Genomic DNA, 24464 nt, shown 5'->3' with positions numbered 1-24464 from the left:
ATGGAACGGATGAGAGAAGTTAAAAGTGTTCCAAGATCTTTGTATTGTCTAAGAACAAATATACTAATACATCAATTACATTAATGTGATACATGTAGGCTATGTGTTGTAATCTGTAGGGTAACCACTAAAAGAACAGGGTCTATAACTTGGCAAGAGAGGAAAAAGCTAGGATAGTAAAAAAGTCTAGCAATACAAAAAGCAAGAAAAAAGAGAAAAAGGAACATGCTGGCATATTATTATAATTGTTGTATTTTATTATTAGTTATTGTTAATTTTTTACTGTGCCTAATTTATAAATTAAACTTTATCACAGCTATGTATGTATAGGGAAACATGTATCTGTGGTTTCAGCCATCCACTGGGAGTCTTGGAACATAGTGCCTCCCCCAGATAAGAAGGTACTACTGTAATTATATTATATGTCATATTAAGTATATATTAATTCTAGGTAGTAGCCACATTATATATTATATTAAATATATATCATATAGACTTATTTTAAGGAATTGACTCATAAGAGAAGAGGCTGGCAGGCTGGAGATTCAGGGAGAAGTTGCAATTCAAGTGCAAAGGCAGACTGCCAGAGAATTCCCTCTTGCTTGGGGGAGGTAAGCCTTTTGTTCTATTCAAATCTTTGAGGAAAATAGAAAGCAAAGAATATATTAACTATATTAAACAAACTAAATGCTCCAATTAAAATACAAAATTATAAAACCTAATAATAAAACCCTCATTTATATGCTGTTGAAGAGACATTTTTAAGCTTAAGGATATAGAAAAGTTGAAAATAAAAGAATGGAATAAAATAAGCCATGAAAATACTAGTGTAACACTGAGGTCAAAATCTGACAAAACACACAAAAAAGAAAATAACTTTAACTGTAAAATCTTAAAATCCTAACAAAGAAAAAGCAGCATATGTTATCATTATACCATAACCTGATCAACTAAGGCTTATTTCAAAATTTAACCATGGTCCACTATTGGGAAACATATTAATAAAATCCTCACAAAAAATAATTCAAAATATAAAAGCCATATGATAAGCCTGATGAATGCTGGTTTACAGAACTGGTTTTCTTTAAAAAGGCAATCATTAGGGAAATAACCCACTTACTCAGTATTTACTATGGGCTAGGCCCTGTTCCTTCTACTAGAAATAGTGAACGAATTCTAACAGAATCCCTATCTTCATGAAGCTTACAGTCTAGTAGCAGAAAACTGACATTAAACAAATCACCTCATAGACAAATACAAGAAGTGACAGAAAAGAGAATTATAGGACTCTAAGAGCCTACAGAAGAAGAAAATTTGAACTAGTCAGGGAGCTCAGCCAAGGCCTCCCTAAGGCACTGAGACTCCTGAGCTGACAAGTAGAAGAGGAACAGGAATCAGGGAGGCATTAAGAAGGGCAGGGAACTCCATGCTAGTCAGTAACCTCAGAAAGCGTAGGAGCAGGGTCTGAAAGAAGCCACTGTGTCTGAAGCATAAAGAGCAAAGGGGAGCACGTGCCAGGAAGCTGGAGATGTATACAGGGTAGGGCCACACAAGGGTGATTTTTCTTTGTCCTATAAGCATTAAGAAGCCTTTGAACAACAGAAGCATGACAGGGATCTACCTGCCCTGCATTTTGGAATGAACACTTCATTTAGCTGGGCGTAGAGAACATAGCACTGGATGTGGAGAGTCCAGTTTGATGTTACCGGTGGAGCTGCGAAAGTGTTACAAGTAAGGAGATATTCAGGAGGTAAACTGCACAGGGCATGATAATAGATTTGCTCTTGGGGTGACAGGGAGTGGTGAATGCTATTCCTCTTTGGTTTCTGATTTACCTAACAGATGCCATCCGGTAAGTCAGATAACAGAGAAAAAGAGGCAAGCCGCAGTGGCTCAGGCCTGTAATCCCAGCACTTTGGGAGGCCAAGGAGGGCGGATCACCTGAGGTCAGGAGTTTGAGACCAGCCTGGCCAACATGGTGAAACCCCATCTCTACTAAAAATACAAAAATTAGCCTGGTGTGGTGGTGGGCACCTGTAATCCCAGCTACTAGGGAGGCCGAGGCAGGAGAACTGCTTGAATCCAGGAGGCAGAGGTTGCAGTAAGCCGAGGTCGCGCCACTGCACTCCAGCTTGGGTGACAGAGAGAGACTGTTTCAAACAACAACAACAACAACAAAAACCCAAAGAAAAGAACCAATTTTGTGAGAGAGATATCTGACAAATACCTAGAAACCAGAAACAAAATAATTTTCACCTGAGAAAATTACGTTTTGTTTTGTTTTTTTTTGAGATGGAGTCTTGCTCTGTTGCCCAGGCTGGAGTGCAGTGGCACCATCTGGGCTCACTGCAAGCTCCGCCTCCCGGGTTCACGCCATTCTCCTGCCTCAGCCTCCCGAGTAGCTGGGACTACAGGCGCCCGCCACCTCGCCCGGCTAGTTTTTTCTATTTTTTTTAGTAGAGTCGGGGTTTCACCGTGTTAGCCAGGATGGTCTCGATCTCCTGACCTTGTGATCCGCCCGTCTCGGCCTCCCAAAGTGCTGGGATTACAAGGCTTGAGCCACCGCGCCCGGCTGAAAATTATGTATCTTGAAATATCAGTATCACTAAAGCAGAACAAGAAAGGGATGCTGGTTATCACCTCTAGGATTTACAAATCATCTGGAAAAAGGGCTGGCAATTAAGTCTCTGCTTCAACTACTCAACTCTGCTGTCATACCATGAAGGCAGACGTAGACCATATATAAACAAATGAACATGGCATATTCTAATAAAACGTTGAAATTTGAATTTCATATAATTTCTTTTTTTTTCTCTCTCTCTATTTCTCTCTCTGAGACAGGAGGATCCCATGAGCCTGGGAGGTCGAGGCTGAAGTGAGCTGTGTTTACACCAATGCAATCCAGCATGGGTGACAAAGTGAAACCTGTCTCCAAAAAAAAGGAAAACCTATTCTGAGCTTGTCTGCCATACCAAAATAAGAAGTGAGCTGGATATGGGAAACAGATTATAGTTTGCCAATCCCTGTTCCAAAAGTAGATAATGGGATAAGAAAACAGCCAGGTATGGGAGTATATACCTGTAGTTCCAGTTACTTGGAAGGCTGAGGGAGGAGGATTGCCTGAGCACAGGAGTTCAAGTCCAGCCTAGGCAATACAGTGAGACCTGGTCTCTTTTTTTAAAAAAAAAAAAAGAAAACAAGATATAATTATTGGGGGAAAACCTCCTAACTGTTATTTGTATTTGAAAGACTATGTACACAGGTTAAAACAAACTACTGGAACTAAATATAAAGTTCATAATTTAAAATTGCAGCAGAGATTTACAATTCAGGAAAAATGGAGTAAGCATATTCCGCCCTATTCCTCCCACGGATTTCTTTTTTTTGGGGGGCGGAGTTTCACTCTTGTTGCCCAGGCTAGAGTGCAATGGCATGATCTCAGCTCACTATAACCTCCACCTCCTGGGTTCAAACGATTCTCCTATCTCAGTCTCCCGAGTAGCTGGGATTACAGGTGCCCCCAACCAGGCCTGGCTAATTTTTTTGTATTTTTAGTAGAGATGGGGTTTCACCGTGTTGGTCAGGCTGGTCTCGAACTCCTCACCTTAGGTGATCCGCTCGCCTTGGCCTCCCAAAGTGCTGGGATTACAGGCGTGAGCCACCGCGCCCGGCCCTTCCCACTGATTATGATCAAACATTCTAGATGATATTCATGATACAAGTGACAGAAAAATTCTTAAAAGTAGAAAAAAGAAGGTAGATTGGCTAGGGACCAGGGGACATGAGGACTAACCCAACAGGAAGCTCCCTATTTTTTTGTTTGGTTTGGTTTAACTTGTAATATGTCATAGTCCAAGCTCTAAAGCCACAATCTGAAAGAACCAGTAGGCACAGACAAGAAAGTGCCAAGAAAAGCCTACCCTCTCTAGGTAAAGGACTGGGAAAGGGGCAGCTCAGCAGACAAAAACATTTTGACCGTGCCTATCCTACTCTAGGCAAACTAAAAAAAGGGGGGGGTACCCCTCCTTTTCCTCACCAGACACTGTGGCCCAGAAATTGTGAACAGCATTCTGCCTTCCAACACAACTCTGCCTTAATGAGGTGGCACGTCTTTTCCCTCTTCTCCATGTTACAGTTGCACAGAATGTGGGTGAAGTCATCTTTCTCTACCCTGGAATAACCAGATGGAGTCCTAATCCCAGCAAAACTACAGAATTGGGAAAGGACTATGGTGAGGAGAGAGCTAGAGAAATGAATTCTCTAAATCTGTGTATGAAATCCTAAACGTGCCTCTGAGCAACCCATGTGTAAAAATGACCAGAAACAACACAGCAAAAGGCATAAGAACTGAACACTGCTCTGGAATAACACCTAAATTTCAGACTGGCCTCTCAGTAGCACAGACCAGAACAGTAAAACAAGACTGAAAACTTAACCACAGCCAAAAAAAGTGGGCCAGGGTATGTGTTCTAAACCTAAAAAGGTTGATTGTCTGTTAAATATAAAAATTTAAATAGGAACCAGAATCTCATAGCACAATATTCCAAGTGCCAGGATGCAATCCAAAACTATTCATTATACCAGGAACATGAAAATCTCAACTTGAATGAAAAAAGGCAATCAACAGATGACAATACCAAGATAATATAGATTTTGGAATTATTTGAAAAGAATTTAAAACAGTGCCCACGAAACTGCTCAAACAAGGCATTATAAACACTCAGCATATAGAAGACATAAGGAGTACCAAACGGAATTTTTAAAAATAAAATTTCTGAAATTAAAAAGACCCACTGGATGGGCTCAACAGCAAAAGAGAAATGATAGAGGAAACAATTAGTAAACTTAAATGAATGGAAATCATCCAGTCTGTACAAGAGAGAAAGTAGATTGAAAAGTAATTAACACAGTTTCAAAGTCCTGTGGGATAATAACAAAGATCTAACATTCATGCTATCAGGGTCCCAAGAGTAAGAGAATGAACAGATAAATGAAAAAAAAAATTTGAAGAAATAATGGCTAAAAGCCATCTACGGGTGCAGTGGCTCACGCTTGTAATCCCAGCACTTTGGGAGGCCAAGGCAGGGGGATCATCTGAGGTCAAGAGCTCAAGATCAGCTTGGCCAACATGGTGAAACCCTGTCTCTACTAAAAATACAAAAAATGAGTTGGGTGTGGCGGTGGGCACCTGTAATCCCAGCTACTTGGGGGAGGCTGAGGCAGGAGAATTTCTTGAATCCAGGAGGCGGAGGTTGTGGTGAACCGAGATCGAGCCACTGCACCCCAGCCTGGGCGACACAGCAAGACTCTGTCACAAAAAAAGAAAAAACCAAAAACAAAAACATCCATCTATCTGTCTGTCTGTCTGTCCATCTATCCATCCATCCATCCATCCATCCATCCATCCATCCATCCATCTATCTGTTTTAGAGGTGGGGTCTCACTATATTGTCCAGGCTGGTCTCAAACTCCTAGGCTCATGAAATCCTCTTACCTTGGCCTCTCAAAGTGCTGGGATTATGGGCATGAGCCATCACACTCGGCCTCAAATTTAGATATAAATTTACAGAATCAAACTTCTAAAAACTAAAGAAAAGTCCTGAAATCAACTAGAGAGAAACAACATATCACTTATAGAAGAATAACAATTTGAAAGACCACAGATTTTTCATCAGGAACCATGGAAACCACAAGGATGGATAAAATATTTTTCAAATGCTGAAAGAAAATAACTATCAAGCCCAAATTCTATAGACAGTGAAAATATCCTTCAGAAAAAAAAAATGAAATAAAAATACTGGCAAATGAACAAAACTAAAAATGTGTCAGCAACAGATCAGCTTTGAAAAGAATGGCTAAAGAAACTCTGTCAGAAAGGAGGTAAATGATAGAAGAAAACCTCAAATAGAAGTAAAGAAAAAGCAATGGAAAGGGTGAGTGTGTGTGTCTATATATGCATATATCCATATATGTGTTATGCATATATGTATGTTTATTCATATACATATACACATACTTACACTAAGCAATTCTTCTCTTGAGTTTTAAAAACTATGTTTGATGGTTCAAAGTAAAAATGACAGCAGTGCCTGATGTGGTTCTCCTTGTATGTAGAGGTAATATTTAAGACAACTGTGCCATAAAGAAGGAAGGTGTGCCAGGCACAATGGCTCACACCTGTAATCCCAGCAATTTGGGAGGCTGAGGCCAGCAGATCATGAGGTCAGGAGATCGAGACCATCCTGGTCAACATGGTGAAACCCCATCTCTACTAAAAATACAAAAATTAGCTGGGTGTGGTGGCATGCACCTGTAATCCCAGCCACTCAGAGGGGCTAAGGCAGGTGAATGGCTTGAACCTGGGAGATGGAGACTGCAGTGAGCCAAGATCATGCCACTGCACTCCAACCTGGTGACAGAGTGAGACTCCACCTCAACAACAACAACAACAACAACAACAAAAAAAAAAAAGGTAGAAGGAACTAAAAGGTGGTAAAGTTTCTACATTCTACTTAAGGTGGTAAAAAGTTGATATTAATAGACTGTAATAAGTTATCTACATATATACTCCTAGAGCTATCACACAAAAAACTTCATAAAGAGATATATACTCGAAATACTAAAAAATGTTCAAGGAACCCACTGTAAAACAGGAAAGGGAAAACAGAACAACAAAATAATGAAACAAAATGGCAAATTTAAATCCAAAGTATCAAAAATTACATTAAATATAAATGGTTTATACATACCAACTAAAAGAAATGAGTAGAACTGATTCTTTTAAAAAAGAACCCAACTAGACCAGGTGTAACGGTTTATGCTTATAATCCCAGCACTTTGAGAGGCCAAGGTAGGTGGATCACTTCAGCCCAGGAGTTTGAGACCAGCCTAGGCAACATGGAAAAACCCTGTCTCTACCAAAAAAACCCCAAACAAAACAAAAATTAGCCAGGCATGATGGCATGCATCTGTAATCCCAGCTACTCTGGAGGCTGAGGTGGAGGACTGATTGAGTCTAGGAGGTTGAGGCTGCAGTGAGCCATGATTGCACCACAGCACTCCAGCTTGGGCGACAAAAGTGAGACCCTGTCTCCAAAAAAAAAAGACCTAGGCCAGGCATGGTGGCTCATGTCTATAGTACCAACATTTTGGGAGGCCCGGGCAGGCATATTGCTTGAGCCCAGGAGTTTAAGACCAGCCTGGGCAACACAGCGACACCCTGTCTCTATTTAAAAAAAAACAACAAAAAAACCCAACTATATGCTATCTATAAGAAACTTACTTCAAATATAGTTATGTGTCACACAGTAAGGACACATTCTGAGAAATGCACCATTATACAATAAGGTGACAAGGTAAATAAGTATAGCCATTATGGAAAACATGTATGGAGATTCCTCAAAAAATTAAAAATAAGGCTGGATGCAGTGGCTCATGGCTGTAATCTCAGCAGTTTGGGAGGCCAAGACAGGCAGACTGCTTGAAGCCAGGAGTTTGAGACCTGCCTGGTCAATATCATGAGACCCTGTCTCTACAAACAATATATATATATATTTTTTTAAGATGGATTTTCACTCTTGTCGCCCAGGCTGGAGTGCAATGGCAAGATCTTGGCTCAATGCAACCTCTGCCTCCCGGGTTCAAGTGATTCTCCTGCCTCAGCTTCCCAAGTAGCTGGGATCGTAAGCATGTGCAGCCACGCCTGGCTAATTATTTTGTATTTTTAGTAGAGATGGGGTTTCACCACGGCGGTCAGGCTAGCATCGAACTCTTGCCTTCAGGTGATCCATCCGTCTCGGTCTCCCAAATTGCTAGGATTACAGGCATGAGCCACGACACCTGGCCTCTACAAACAATTTTAAAAAATTAGCTGAGTATAGTGGCACATGCCTGTAGTAGGGAAGCTGAGGTAAAGCACTTGAGCCTACAGGGAGCTATGATTGCACTACTGTGCTACAGCCTTGGTGATAGAGCGAGACCCTGTCTCTAAACAAACAAAATTAAAAAACAAAAAATTTTAAATAGAACTACTATATGATTCAGTAATTTCCCCTATTGGATATATATCTAAAGGATATAACTAACATGGGTATGTTGAAGAGATATCTGTACTACTATGTTCATTGCAGCATTATTCACAATAGCTAAGACATGAAATCAACCTGTTTTCATTCATTGATGGACGAATGGAGAAAGAAAATGTGGCATACATACACAATGGAACACTATTCAGCTTTAAAAAAAGAGTAAATTCTGTCGTTTGTGATAACATGGATAAACCTGGAGGACATTATGTTAAACGAAATAAGCTAGACACAGAAAGACAAGTATCACATGATCTCACTTACATGTGGAGTGTAAAAAGTTGAACTCATAGAAATAGAGACTAAAATGGTGGTTATCAGAGGTTGGTGGGTAGGGGAATTGGGGAAATACTAGACAAAGGACACAAAATTCAGTTAGGAGGAATAAGTTCAAGAGATCTATTGCTCATCATGGTGACTACAGTTAATAACTATATTGTATGTATTTTAAAAAGGGATATTAATATGTCATTTTTATTGAACAAAGTAGCATTACAGAAAAGGTGATTTCAGAGGCTGGGCACAGTGGCTCATGACTATAATCCCAGCACTTTGGGAGGCCGAGGCAAGCGGATCACCTGAGGTCAGGAGTTTGAGATCAGCCTGACCAACATAACAAAACACCGTCTCTACTAAAAATACAAAAATTAGCTGGGCGTGATGGTGGGTGCCTGAAATCCCAACAACTCAGGAGGCTGAGGCAGGAGAATTGCTTGAACCCGGGAAAGGAAGGTTGTAGTGAGCCGAGATCGTGCCACTGGGTTGCAGCCTGGGCAAAAAAGCGAGACTCCGACTCAAAAAAAAAAAAAAAAAAAAAAAAAAAAGAAAAAAGGGTGATTTCAAAGCACGTAGCTCTTTCATTACAGCCTTAAGGGACGACATCTGATCAGTAAAAACAGGCTGCTGTGTTCCAGTTTTCTCTGATATTTGGCATTATCCTGAATACATATGCTCTGATTTGGAAAGAATCAGTCTGTAAAGATTTAATAGATTTGAGATTTGCATATTTAAAATGTATTTCTTGTGACTAAAATGAAATGAAACCTTTTAATTTTTTTTTTTTGAGATGGAGTCTCGCTTAGCTGCCCAGGCTGGTGTGCAATGGCGCGATCTCAGCTCACTGCAACCACCGTCTCCTGGGTTCAAGTGATTCTCCCGTCTCAGCCTCCCGAGTAGCTAGGTTTACAGGCACCCACCATCATGACTGGCTCATTTTTGTATTTTAGTAGAGACGGGGTTTCACCATGTTGGCCAGGCTGGTCTTGAACTCCTAACCTGAGGTGATCCTCCCACCTCGGCCTCCCAAAGTGTTATGATTACAGGCATGAGCCACCGTGCCCAATCTATTTATTTATTTATTTATTTATTTATTTATTTAGAGACAGGGTCTCACTCTGTCACCCATGCTGGAGTGCAGCGGAGCAATCTTGGCTCACTGCAGCCTCTGCCTCCTGGGATCAAGCAATCTTCCCACCTCAGCCTCCCCAGTAACTGGGACTATAGGCTGGAGTGTAGTGGTATGATCTCAGCTCACTGCAACCTCTGCCTCCTGGGTTTAAGCAATTCTCCTGCTTCAACCTTCCAAGTAGCTGGGGCTACAGGTGCCTGCCACCATGCCCAGCTAATTTTTGTATTTTTAGTAGATGAGGGGTTTCAGCATGTTGGCCAGGCTGGTCTGAAACTCCTGACCTCAAGTAACCCACCCACCTCGGCCTCCCAAAGTGTTGGGATTATAGGCGTGAGCCACTGCATCCAGCCTCTATAACACTCTTGAAATGACAAAATTACAGTGATGGAGAATAGATCAGTGGTTGCCAAAGTTTAGGGTTGGGGAGAGGTCTAACTGTTTTAAAGGAATAGCATGAGGGATTTTTCCTTGTGGTGATGGAACAGTTATATATCCTGATTGTGGTTATGGTTACACAAATTTACACATCTGATAAGACTTTATAGTAATATACACATACATACATATTTAAATGTAAAAACTGGTAAAAAGGCCGGGCGCGGTGGCTCAAGCCTGTAATCCCAGCACTTTGGGAGGCCGAGACGGGTGGATCACGAGGTCAGGAGATCGAGACCATCCTGGCTAACACGGTGAAACCCTGTCTCTACTAAAAAATACAAAAAACTAGCCGGGCGAGGTGGCGGGCGCCTGTAGTCCTAGCTACTCGGGAGGCTGAGGCAGGAGAATGGCATGAACCCAAGAGGAGGAGCTTGCAGTGAGCTGAGATCCAGCCACTGCACTCCAGCCTGGGTGACAGAGCAAGACTCCGTCTCAAAAAAAAAAAAAAAAAAAAAACTGGTAAAAATCCAAACAAGGTCCATTATTAGCTAACAGCATTATACCAATATCAACTTCCTGGTTTTGAAAATGTATTATGGTTATATAAAAGGCTATAACAGACCGGGCACAGTGGCTCATGCCTGTAATCCCAGCACTTTGGGAGGCCAAGGCAGGCAGATCATGAGGTCAGGAGATTGAGACTATCCTGGCCAACATGGTGAAACCCCGTCTCTACTAAAAATACAAAAATTAGCCGGGCGTGGTGCTGGGTGCCTGTAATCCCAGCTACTTAGGAGGTTGAGGCAGGAGAATTGCTTGAATCCTGCAGGCAGAGGTTGCAGTGAGCCGAGATTATGTTACTGCACTGCGGCCTGGATGACAGAGAAAGACTTTGTCTCGGCCAGGCACGGTGGCTCAAGCCTGTAATCCCAGCACTTTGGGAGGCCGAGACGGGCGGATCACAAGGTCAGGAGATCAAGACCATCCTGGCTAACACGGTGAAACTCCCTCTCTACTAAAAAATACAAAAAGCTAGCCAGGTGAGGTGGCGGGCGCCTGTAGTCCCAGCTACTCGGGAGGCTGAGGCAGGAGAATGGCGTAAACCCAGGAGGCAGAGCTTGCAGTGAGCTGAGATCCGGCCACTGACTCCAGCCTGGGCGACAGAGCGAGACTCCATCTCAAAAAAAAAAAAAGAGAAAGACTTCGTCTCGGGGGATGGGAAAACAAAAAGTAAAAGGTTATAACTCAGCCAGGCACAGTGGCTCACACCTGTAATCCCAGCACTTTGGGAGGCCAAGGCAGGCAGATCATGAGGTCAGGAGATTGAGACTATCCTGGCCAACATGGTGAAACTCTGTCTCTACCAAAAATACAAAAATTAGCTGGGTGTGGTGGCACGTGCCTGTAATTCCAGCTACTCGGGAAGCTGAGACAGGAGAATCGTTTGAATCAGGGAGTTGGAGGTTGCAGTGTGCTGAGATTGCACCACTGCACTCCAGCCTGGTGACAGAGTGAGACTCCATCTCAAAAAAACAAAAAAACGTTATAACTGAAAGCCCTTGGGTGAAGTGTACATGGGAACCTGTACTACTGCAGCTTTTTGAGTCTTAAATTATTAAAAAATAAAATGATTTTTAAAAAAGTTCACATATACAAATAGGTGAGTGTAGTCTAGGCATTATTTAAAACAAATGAGCAAGTATTTGCACTATGAGATTATATTAATACAATATTATGTGGCAATGGTACAGTCACAGATTTATAAACAAGGAAGTCTGTATACATAAGTATTGGGAATATGATAAAAAAAATACCCGGTGGCTCATGCCTTGTAATCCTAGTACTCTGGGAGGCCAAGGTGGGCAGGTCGCTTGAGCCCAGGAGTTCGAGACCAGGCTCAGCAACATGGTGAAATATCATCTCTACAAAAAAATGCAAAAATTAGTTGGGTGTAGTGGCACGTCTGTAGTCCCAGCTACTTGAGAGGCTGAGGTGGGACAATCACCTGAGCCTATGGAGGTAGAGGCTGCAGTGAACCATGACTGTGCCACTGCACTCCAGCCTGGACAAAATCATTTATGAATCTGTAGAAAATTTTAATAGATTATTTAGTAAACAGTACTAGAAACTGCTGAACTATTCAGCAAAAAGTAAATTAGCTCTCTATTTCATGCAATATTCCAAAAGTGAATTCCAAATGATTTAAAGTTTTACGTATATAAATAACAATAAATAATACAATAGAATGTAAATAAGTACCAATAAACTACAAAACAATTTGAAGAAAACGTGAAAATATTTGTTTGTTCTCAGGGTGAGGCAGCCTTCCTAAATATTAAAAAGAAATATTTAATAGTTTCTAATACATAAGACATTTAAACTCTTGTGTGTCAACAAAACATCATAAACCAAAAATAAAATAAGAAACCTGAAAGAAAATGTTTAAATTAAAAAAACTAGAAAAGGCCGGCCGTGGTGGCTGTGTCTGTAATCCCAGCACTTTGGGAGGCTGAGGTAGGCGAATCACTTGAGGTCAGGAGTTTTGAGACCACCCTAGCCAACAGGGTGAAACCCCATCTCTACTAAAATTACAAATATTAGCTGGGCATGGTGGCGTGCGCCTGTAATCCCAGCTACTTGGGAGGCTGAGACACAAGAATCACTGGACCCCAGGAGGCAGAGGTTGCAGTGAGCAGAGATGGCGCCACTGCATTCCAGCCTGGGTGACAGAGTGATGCTGTGTCTTGAAAAAACAAACAAACAAAACCAACCAATCAACCAACCAATCAACAAAAAACCCCGAAAAAAGGAACTAGAAAAAACATTTGCAAAATGTTACAGGCAAAAGGTTAAATAACCTTATTAAATAAGGTATTTACAAATTAGTAAGTATAAACACAGCCATGGAAGGATGGATAAAAGCTATGAATAGGCAATTCATAAAAAGTAAAATAATAATGATAAACAAATGAAAACTTCATCTTTGCTAACAAGGAAAAGCAAATTAAAGCAATGTGGTACTTTTCTTACCTCTCAAATAGGCATATATTTATAAAAGCGACAAAATTTAAATGTTCATAAGCTACAGGGAAAAGAACCTCAAAGTGTACTGCTATAATTGTGATCTCTCTGACATTTATCTAGTCTACTGATTTGGGACTTAGTCTATAATGCCATGTGCCATTTGCTAAACTTGCTTTTTACATATATGATCTATCTCCCCAATAAAACCAGAAACCTCAGGATAGTAGTTTTCACTTTTTTGTTTTTCCAACATTAAAATAAAACCAACATGTAGTAGGCATCCAATATTGTTTTTAATGATGTTAGTGAAAATTGTAAAACCTCTGAATCAGAGAAGAGTGAATAAAGGTACACCCCCAGCCTACGACTCCCTAATCTACAGAAAGTGCCATCCTGATTCCTGGATTATCCTTACCATCTGGTTCCACCATTCCTATCTCAGGCTGCCAACTACTGCTTAGGAGTATCACACTCCTCAGTGCTGTGCAGAAAACATCCTTCCTTTGTCAGTTTCCTGTGTCAGTTCCTAGCACAGTAGCCCAAACTCCCTGAGCAGATGGCTGACAAGAGGACACGACCTCTCCTCTATAGAGCCTCTATTCTCTCTTTTTAGACTAGAGGAAGAGATTCCCTCATCCTTTTTAAGGCTACTGCCCATGTTCTTGATCCCATTTGAGATCTTTCCCCTAAAATTATGTATTTCCTTCTGGTACTTTCCATTTTTCCATCTCTAGCCATCATATCCCTTTGTTTACAAATAGACACGGATGTTCTAAACAGATTTTTAGAGCTTTAACTCTATGAGCTTCTCTTTTCCTCATTACTACTAAACCTGTTAAGATGTACTTGGCTTTCACTTCCTTACTTTCCACCTCTCCTTTATGACTTCATTATGATCTTAATTCCTTCATTCTCCCTTAACAACCTCATTGTGTTCTTAATTCCTTCGTTCTCAAATCTACAAATAACCTCCTGATTAAATCTAATTCCTGCCCTCAGTTTTCATTCTCCTTGACTTGCATTTGACATGTTACGGTTAACTTATTTCTCAAAAGCTTCTCTTGTTTCCTGGTTCTCTTGACACAATGACGACTCAATTTTAGCTTTTCTTCTTCTACCATTCACATATCAAAATTTTATTTGGGTCCTTTTAAGGACCAGGCATTGGATTAAATGTTAGGGGATGCAAGGAAGAAAAAGACAAAGTTCTTATTCTCAAGTTGATGTGTTCATTTTCCAGGTCGGTCAGTCAGTCAGTCAGTCATTCAACAAACTTCCATTGAAAAGCCAGGCACTGTGCTAGATGATGGCCTTTAAAAAGTTATGGCCATTAGCCGCACATGGTGGTGCATGCCTGTAGTCCCAGCAACTCAGGAGGCCTGAGGTAGGAGGTTCATTTGAGGCTGCAGTGAGCGATGATTATGCCTTGGCACTTCTGCCTGGGTAACAGAGTGAGACCCAGTCTCTACACACACACACACACAAGCCAAGACCCATCCCTGCCTTCACTGAGTTCATGGCAAAGGAATTAAGTAAGCAATGTCGTATTAGTTCCAGGTGTCATGACAGAGCAGTCAAATGCATTTGTTTCAGGGGCTAGGGAAAAGTGTCTACAGTATTGGCTTCCTGATCCTCTGTTCTCTCCATATCCTTTCTCCTACACAAAGGCTCATCCATACTCAGGATGGGTTTTGATTATCACCTCCATTATCTCACTTCTGAACATACTTCACCATTTTCCAAGTACCTGCTGACTGTCTATCACCTTACACTGTAAACCAAATTAATTACCTTCCCTTTAAACCTAATTTATTCTCTAAACATCCTTATTTCTGTTAAGGATTCCACCACTGTCTCAGACTCTCCAGCGCCAGTTTACATACTACTTTTCCGAAATGTCTCTTTTCCCAGGTTCTCTCTGATCTTTCTACTTGCATAACCACCAATCCAATTCATGCCTCTATCACCTCACACCCAGTGTTATATCCAAGCTAGGCTAAATCATCTGACTCACAGGGAAAGAGAGGGAGCTTTTAAAAAACAGTCTTGGGTCTCCAGTCTGAAGATTTGGGTTTGGGATATCTTGAGTGGGAGCCCCAGAATCCTGGTTTTCCATAACACTGATCCAGTCTAGGCCTTCTACTGACTCCCAGTGCAGCTAACATCTCTCCAACCCCATTCCCCAGCAGTCTTCCTAAAGTGTTAGATTCATCCTGCTCAAAGTGTTCAATGGTTTCCCACTGAATAAACAATAGATTTGAAAATATCTGGATACATAGGAAATGCTTCATAGTTTGGCCCCTGTTATGGGTTGAACTATGTCTCCCCCAAAAAGATATGAAGTCCTAACCTCCAGTACCACAGGATGTGACCTTATTTGGAAATAGGGTCGTTGAAGATGTAATTAGTTAAATAAAGATGAGGTCATTCTGGAATACTGTGGGCCCCTAATCCAATATGACCGGTGTCCTTATAAGAAGACAATCATGTGAAAACAGACACGGAAAATGCCATTTGAAGACAGAGGATTTGAGTGATCATTTACAATCCAAATAACACATAGGGCTCTTGGAAGCTAAGGAGAGATGCTTGGAACAGATTCACCCCCACAAGAAGGAACCAACACTGCCAACACCTTGACTTTGGGCCTCCAGAACTGTCAGACAATGTATTTCTGCTGTCTTTAGCCACCAGGTTTATGGTACTTTGTTAGGGCAGCACCAGGAAACCAATACGGGTCCCCAAACTACATTTGCAACCTCACCTTTCACTGTTGAACTCACTCTCTGTTAAAGTCAAACTGGTGTAAAATTCTTACACTATTGAGCTTTTCTTTCATAAGCACTCTACTTCTGGAAGCCTTTTTTCACCTACCACAAAATCATACCATATGTTAGTGGCCAGCTCGTATTTTACTTTGTCTCGATGCTTCCCATCCATCCTGCTCTTCTCAATAATGGCACTACATGCACAATACAACTAAATGCACAATAATTTACCAAATGCTGCAACGCACCAAGCCTTCTTAAATGTCTATATTCACTTGGTAGGGCTGCCATAAAAGTATTACAGACTCGGTGGGTTCAACAACAGAAATTTATTTTCTCACAGCTCTACAGGCCAGAAGTCCAAGATGAAAGTGTCAGCAAGTCTGGTTTCCTATGAGATCTCCCTCCTTGGCTTGCAGATGGCCCATCTTACTATATCCTCACCTGGTCGTTCTTCTGTGTATTTGTTTTTGATGTCTGTGTGTACAAATTTCCTTTTCTTATAAGAACATCAGTCACATCAAATTAGAGCCCACCCTAAAGACCTCTTTTAATCAACTACTTAAATTTTTTTTCCTTTCTTTGAGACAGGGTCTTGTTCTGTTACTCAGGCTAGAGGGCAGTGGTGCAAACATGGCTTACCACAGCCTCGAGCTCCTGGGCTCAAGCAATCCTCCCACTTCAGGCTCTGGAACAGCTGGAACCACAGGCATGTACTACCACGCCTGGGTAATTTGTACATTTTTTGTAGAGATGGTATCTCCCCATGTTTCCCAGGCTGGTCTCGAACTCCTGAGCTCAAGCAATCATCCTGCCTCGGCCACCCAAAGTGCTAAGATTACAAACATGAGCTACCATGCCCGGTCTTTAAAGACCATCTCCAAGAACAGCTTTATGGTCATTTTCTAAAATATCAGTATATAAAATCCTACCACACTCTCATTAATGACCACACAGTGTTCAAAAGAAGGGACTGGATATATATAAAGCAAATAAAAAGGAATGTGTGAACACATGACGGGGGCTAAATAAAACTGAAGAAATACGAAGAACAAGAGTATTACAGGGCCAATGCTGTGGTCAACTATTAATGTTCATATAGGAAAAGAAAGTGGGGAGAAGACTAGTTTAAGAAATAGTAAAAGAAAAAACAGCAGGCCAGGTGTGGTGGCTCATACCTATAATTCCAGCACTTTGGAAGGCTGAGTGACGCAGGTGGACCACTTGAGCCTACTAGCAGTTCAATACCAACCTGGCAACATGGCGAAACCCCGTCTCTACTAAAAAATACAAAAATTAGCCAAGCATGGTGGCATACTCCTGTAGTCCCCAGAGGAAGGAGGATCACTTGAGCTCAGGAGTTTGAGACCAGCCAGGGCAACATAGTGAGACCCAGTCACTACTAAAAATTTTAAAAATTAGCTGGGTGTAGTAGCGCATGCCTATAGTTTCAGCTACTTGGAAAGCTGAGGAGGGAGGATTGCTTGAGCCTGGGAGCTCGAGGCTGTGGTGAGTTGTGATGGCACCACTCAACTCCAGTCTGGACCACAGGGTGAGACCCTGTCCCAAAAAAAAAAAAAAAGAAAAGAAAAGAAAAAGAAAAAGAAAAAAAGATTAGGAGATAAAGTTATGACAACCTCAAGGAAAACAACCAAAAGCAAAGAGTTTTTAAAAAGGACAGAATAGATAAAAACATTACATGAACGACCCAGGAAGTTCAGTATCAGAAAGCTGCTGACAGAAAGAACCAAAAAATGGAGAGCTATGAGTCTGCAGATCTAATAAGGGGCCCACTAAGTACACCTCTATGGAATTCCAGACTATATAGAACATAAAAGCTTCCAGAAAAGAAGAAAAATTAATTTCCTATATGAAACTTCCTATTTCTCATGAACAAAAAGGGATGTCAGAAGCCATGAAGCAATGACTTCAAAATTTTGGGAAAAATAATAGGCAACCTAGAATTTTATAGTCAACCAAACCATCATTCGAACATGAGGGTCTTAAAAACAAGACACCAGAGGCTAGACACGGTGGCTCACGCCTGTAATCCCAGCACTTTGGGAGGCCGAGGTGGGCTGATCACAAGGTCAGGAGACCGAGACCAGCCTGGCTGAACACAGTGAAACTCCATCTCTACTAAAAACACAAAAAATCAGCCGGGCATGGTGACGGGTGCCTATAGTCCCAGCTGCTCAGGAGGCTGAGGCAGGAGAATGGCGTGAACCCAGGAGGCAAAGCTTGCAGTGAGCCGAGATCGAGCCACTGCACTCCAGCCTGGGGAACAGAGCAAGACTCCATCTCCAAAACAAACAAACAAACAAACAAAAAAACAGATACCAGAAAGAGTCAAAATTTATCTGCCATGTACTTCTTCTCTCAGTAAGTGACTTGCGAATGAACTCTAGTAAGATAGATAGATATACTGATAGATTGATTGATTGACTGAGATGGAGTCTCACTCTGTTGCCTAAGCTGAAGTGCAATGGTGTGATCTCGGCTCTGCAACCTCCACCACCTGGGTTCAAGAAAGTCCCCTGCCTCAGTCTCCCAACTAGCTGGGATTATAGGCACCCACCACTACACCTGGCTAATTTTTGTATTTTTAGTAGAGACAGGGTTTTACTGTTCTGGCCAGGCTGATCTCAAACTCCGGGCCTCAAGTGATCCACCCACCTCAGCCTCCCAAAGTGCTGGGTTTACAGGCATGAGCCATCGTGCCCCCTAGCCTCTAGTAAGATTTAAAAAACAAATAAAAAGAAAGATTGATATCCAAGATCAGTGGACCCAACCTCCCCGCATCCCCCTCAAAGAAAAACCAGTAAGGAAAATACCAGTATGTGTGGATAGCCTAAAAAACAGTTAGTGTAAACTGGTCTTGGAGTGGAGTGGATGACTAGCCTAAATTTGGGCCACAGTGTATGGTCTAAACTAGCCTTGACAGGCTAGAGTGTATGACTGAGATCTTGGGGAAAAGTGAAACTATAATAACAGGCAAATAGACAAGAAAATTAGAAACTCCAGGGACAAAATTTTATGAGAAAGTTACAGTTCAAATATAAAATATAAAGACATGATTGGAAGCAACTGATAGTTTCAGAAACAGAATTCACTTTTTCTTCATTTTCTCGTTTGAATAGCCCAGGGTCTATGACATTGAACCTATAGAGAAAGAAATAAAAACCCAGAAAATGCTGCTTGGCCTGACAGTGAACAATATTTACTTCGCTATAATAATGCAAATACTAAGAGGGCGTGGTGGCTCACGACTGCAATCCCAGCACTTTGGGAGGCCGAGGCAGGTGGATCACCAGGTCAGCAGATCGAGACCATCCTGGCCAACATGGTGAAATCCTGTCTCTACTAAAAACACAAAAATTAGCCAGGCATGGCAGCATATGCCTGTAATCCCAGCACTTTGGGAGGCCAAGGTGGGTGGATCACTTGAGGCCAGAAGTTCGAGACCAGCTTGGCTAACAAGGTGAAACCCTGTCTCTACTAAAAATACAAAAATTAGCCAGGCATGGTGGCAGATGCCTGTAATCCCAGCTACTTGGGAGGCTGAGGCAGGAAAATCACTTGAGCCTGGGAGGCAGAGGTTGCAGTGAGCCAAGATCACGCCACTGTGCTCTAGCCTGAGTGACAGAGCAAGACTCTGTCTCAAAAAAATAAAATTAAAAAAAAAAAAAAAAAAGAAAAGGAAAAAGAAAAGGAAGAAAGAAGGAAAGAGTGCTGAAAATTAACCTAAAAAAGGAGGTTCAAGAGTACTTCCGAAAGTTAGAAATACAATCACTTTATGAGTTTAATTGGTTTTTTTGTTTTGTTTTTTTTGAGACAGAGACTTGCTCTGTCACCCAGGTTGAACTGTGTCCCCCAAAAGATGTTAAAATCATAACCCCCTACTCAGTTCCTGTGAATGTGAACTTATTTAGAAAGAGGATCTTTGCAGATGATCAAGTTGAGATGAGCTCATTAGGATGGTCCCTAGTCCAATGACTGGCACACTTATTTTGAAAAAGGAAATTTGGACACAAGAGACAGATATGCACAGAGGGAAAACAATCTGAAGATACAGAGAGAATGCCATCTACAAGGTAAGGGATGCCTGAGGCTGCCAGAAGCTAGAAGAAAATCACAGAACAGATTCTCCCTCACAGCCCTCAGGACTTCCCTAGCCTCCAAAACTCTGAGACAATAAATTTCTATTGTTTAAGCCACCCAGTTTGTGGAGTTTTGTTATAGAAGTCTGAGGAAACTAATAAACAGCAGCAGAACAGGAAATAATACAAATATTAAATAGGGGGACAGTGTAAGGTAAATTTCCATTTTTCACACTGGAGAGGCAAAAAATTATGTTGTCTTTTTTATTAATAAAAGAATTAAGAAGAAATAGCATATACATATAATTTAGAATTATGGAGGTCACCAAAAAGCAGAATGTAAAGAAACTGAAGCCCTTGTGCATTGCTGGTGGGAATATAAAATGATGTAGTACTGTGAGAAACAGCATCGTGATTCCTCAAAAAATTAAACATGGAGCTACCATATGATCCAGTAACTTTACTTCTAAGAATATACTCAAAAGAACTAAAAGCAGGGACTGGAACAGATGTTTGAACATCCATGTGTTTTGTTTTGTTTTTCAATGGAGACAGTCTCACTCTGTCACCCAGGCTGGAGGGCAGTGGCACCATCTGGGCTCACTGCAACCTCCACTTCCTAGGTTCAAGCGATTCTCCTGCCTCAGCCTCCCAGGTAGCTGGGAAATACAGGAAAGCGCCACCATACCTGGCTAATTTTTGGTAGAGACGGGATTTCACCATGTTGTCCAAGCTGGTCTTGAACTCCTGACCTCAGGTGATCCGCCTGCCTCGGCCTCCCACAGTGCTGGGATTACAGGCGTGAGCCACCGCACCCAGCCTACACCCATGTTCATAGATAGCACCATTAGTCACAACAGCCAAAAGGTGGAAGCAGCCCAAGTATCCATCAATGAATGAATGGATACACATAATGTGGTATAAACATACAACAGAATATTATTCAACCATAAAATGGAAATTCTAATACATGCTACAACATGGATGACTTGAAAACAAGGTCATCCTATGTGAAATAAACAGGATACCTTTGTGAAATAAATCAGACGCCAAATGACAAATATGATTCCACTTACACGAGGTAACTATTATAGTCAAATTCATAGAGACAGAAGGTAGAATGGTCGCCAGCAGCTAGGGGAAGAGGAAATGGGGAGTTAGTGTTTAATGGATATGGAGTTTCAGTTGCAGGAGATGAAAAAGTTCTAGAGATGGATGGTGGTGATGGCTGCACAACAGGAGTGTACTTAATGCCAATGAATTGTATACTTCAAAAGTAGTTAAAATGATAAATTTAATGTTATATATATTTTACCACGAGAAAAGTATGTATATGAACACATTAAGATGTAAAACCTTTTCAGGCCAGGCGCGGTGGCTCACGCCTATAATCCCAGCACTTTGGGAGGCAGAGGCAGGCGGATCATGAGGTCAGGCAATTGAGACCACCCCGGCCAACATGGTGAAACCCCGTCTCTACTAAAAATACAAAAATTAGCTGGGCGTGGTAGCATACGCCTGTAATCCCAGCTACTTGGGAAGCTGAGGCAAGAGAATCACTTGAACTCAGGAAGCGGAGGTTGCAGTGAGCCGAGATCACGCCACTGCACTCCAGCCTGGTGACACAGCAAGACTCCGTCTCAAAAAACAAAACAAAACAAAACAAAACAAAACAAAACAAAACAAAACACCTTTTCAGTGCTGCAGAGGCTCTCTCATACCTCTTTCCAGTCACAACCTCCCACCTCCTGTCAGAGGAAGGGATCTGACCTTTATCATTGTAGTTTAGTTTTTCTCCAGAATTCTGCCATATCTACTTTTTCTTGTCCATCTGGTTTCTTTCACCCAACCTTTTATCTACGAGATTCACCCATGTTGTTGTGTGTACTGGTAGTTTCTTTCTATTACTGAATAAAATTCCATTTTATCAATAGTGTATATCAATCTTTTTTTTTTTGAGACACAGTCTCGCCCTGTTGCCCAGACTGGATGGAGTGCAGGGGCGTGATCTCACCTCACTGCAACGTCTGCCTCCTAGGTTCAAGCCATTCTCCTGTCTCAGCCTCCTGAGTAGCTGGGATTACAGGCGTGCACCATCACACTCAGCTAATTTTTGTAATTTTGGTAGAGATGGGGTTTCACCATGTTGGCCAGGCTGGTCTTGAACTCCTGACCTCAACTGATCTGCCCACCTTATCCTCCCAAAGTGCTTAGATTACAGGTGTAAGCCACCACGCCCAGCCATATATCACAATTTATTTAACTATTCTCCTGTTTTTGGACACCTGATTAGGTTCCATTTTTTCTGGCTACAATACATAGAGCTGCAGTGAATATCTGTATGTGTACTTTTGTGTAGACATATATTTTTCATTTCTCAAAGGTGAACACCTAGAATTGAAATTCCTGGGTTATTAGATAGGTGCATGTTTCACAGATATTGCCAAACAGTTTTCTAAAACTGTAGAGTTGGTTTACATTCCCATTTAAAAACCTTGGAGATCATCTGTGCTCTACTCAAGAAGCTTTAATTCAACAAAGGCAGGCTGGCAGGGCATTGACTTTGGTTTTTTTTTTTTTTTTGAAACAGAGTTTCATTCTTTGGTGCCCAGAATGGAATGCAGTGTGCGATCTCAGTTCACTGCAACCTTTGTCTCCTGGGTTCAAGGAATCCTCCTGCCTCAGCCTCCCGAGTAGCTGGGATTACAGGCACATGACACCACACTTGGCTATTCTTGTATTTTTGGAAGAGATGGGGTTTCACCATGTCGGCCAGGCTGGTCTTGAACTCCTGACCTCAAGTGATCTGCCCACCTCGGCCTCCCAAAGTGCTGGGATTACAGGCGTGAGCCACATTGCCCAGCCTTTTTTTAAAAAAAAGCTCTTTAAGTGATTCTGATTCACAATCAGGTTAAGAAGTATCTTAAAGGATAATTACAATGTTTGTATCATAATGAAATAAGCTACTCTTACAGCTTAGAAACAAAATGAAGCAGGAAACAATATGATGTTAGCTTTATTTAAGGATACTACTTGACTGGCAAAAGCCTACTCACAGTTCTGGTTTTCTCTTACCTTAGTTATTTGAACTGCATCATCCATTACCACTCACTGGAATTCCATAAATATCTTTTTTTTTTTTTTTTTGGGTTGTGTCACCTGCAACCAAAGGAAAAATACCTTTAGAAATATACAACATCCCTGAGCAGATTGTTTTAGCTTAGGAATGCAAGACCAGCCTAGGCAACATGCAAAATCCCATCTCCACAAAAAGCAGACAGGCAGGGTGGCACATGCCTATAATCCCAGCTACTTGGGAGGCTGAGGTGGGAGGATTGCTTGAGCCCAAGAGGTGGAGTTTGCAGTGAGCTGAGATTGTGCCACTGCACTCCAGCCTGGAAACACAGTGAGACCCAGTCTCAAAAGAAAATAGCCAGGCACGGTGGCTCATGCCTGTAATCCCAGCACTTTGGGAAGCCAAGGTGGGTGAATCACTTGACGTCAGGAATTTGAGACCAGCCTGGCCAACATGCTAAAACCCTGTATCTACTAAAAATACAAAAATTAGCCAGGCATAGTGGCATGCATCTGTAATCTAAGCTGTTCGGGAGGCTGAGGCAGGAGAATCGTTTGAACCCGGGAGGTGGTGGCTGCAGTGAGCCCAGATCGCGCCACTGCACTCCAGTTCAGGCGATAAAGTGAGACTCCATCTCAAAAAGAAAAATAAGGCCAGGTGCAGTGACTCACGCCTGCAATCCCAGCACTCTGGAGGCAGAGGCAGGCGGATCACCTGAGAAGTCAGGAGTTCGAGACCAGCCTGGCCGACATGGTGAAACCCCGTCTCTATTGAAAATACAAAAATCAACCAGGCACGGTGGTGGGTGCCTGTAATCCCAGTTACTTGGGAGGCTGAGGCAGGAGAATCGCTTGAACCCAGGAGGGGGAGGTTGCAGCGAGCTGAGATTGTGCCAGTATACTCCAGCCTGGGCAACAGAGTGAGACTCCATCTCAATGAATCAATCAATCAATCAATCAATAAAACAGTCCTATTTAAACACTACGGATTGTTTTGGAGAGTGGAGTATATTCTAAAAAGATGTTTCACAGAGATCCTTAAAATTCCAGGAGTCACAGAACAAAGCTCCATCTTAAATAGTTCAGATTTTTGAATAGCTCATAGGTCTTTCAAGTAAGGGTAGTATGGAACACTCCTCTCTGTCCCACAACTTGGACTATGCCACCACAGGGTTGTTTATACACCATTAGGCCCTTCCTAGGGAACATATGGCAGTGTCTAAAGATACTTTTGACTGTCACAATTAATAGCAGGGAGGCTGTGCTACTGGCATCTAGGGGACAGAGCCCTAGGATGCTGCTAAGCATCTTACAAATCACAGGGCAGCCCCCTATAACAATGTATCTGGTCCTATATGTCAACCATGCCAAGGCTGAAAACCTCTACATTGATCAAAGACCTACCTTTAGTCAATGACTGTGTGAAGTGGTAGTACAAGAGCCTAGTCATTTCTACCCCTTGTGGTATTCCTCTATCAGACAACCTGGGTAGGCAGAGACTTTGTCAGGTGTGCACTGCAGTCTGATGGCTCTCCATACCCAAACATGTTCCCTTCCCCTTTTCTTCACAGGCATTACTCCTCTAATAAGCCCTTTGCCCTCCAATCCCATCTGTGTCTGCTTCCTG

The 24464-nt window shown here is 42.0% G+C and overlaps 1 protein-coding gene across 3 annotated transcripts in view; it reads right to left on the bottom strand.

Moving 5' to 3' along the window:
- The window catches only part of PTPRA (protein tyrosine phosphatase receptor type A), a 168520-nt gene that overhangs the window by 99398 nt on the left and 44658 nt on the right, over positions 1-24464 (bottom strand). For 2 of the 3 annotated variants that reach the window (XM_017872569.1, XM_017872570.1), the window contains exon 2: positions 22838-22921. The exons of the other annotated variant lie outside the window; for it this stretch is intronic. In XM_017872569.1, coding sequence (XP_017728058.1) covers positions 22838-22864 — 27 coding nt within the window. In that variant the 5' untranslated portion in view covers positions 22865-22921. The remainder of the gene's footprint in view (positions 1-22837; positions 22922-24464) is intronic. 3 annotated transcript variants of the gene reach the window in all.

Source organism: Rhinopithecus bieti, unplaced genomic scaffold, assembly GCF_001698545.2.
Source record: "Rhinopithecus bieti isolate Rb0 unplaced genomic scaffold, ASM169854v2 scaffold_7580, whole genome shotgun sequence".
Taxonomy (NCBI): Eukaryota; Metazoa; Chordata; class Mammalia; order Primates; family Cercopithecidae; genus Rhinopithecus; species Rhinopithecus bieti.
Note: the sequence above shows the minus strand (reverse complement) of the source record. Positions and strands in the feature narration are given on the sequence as shown.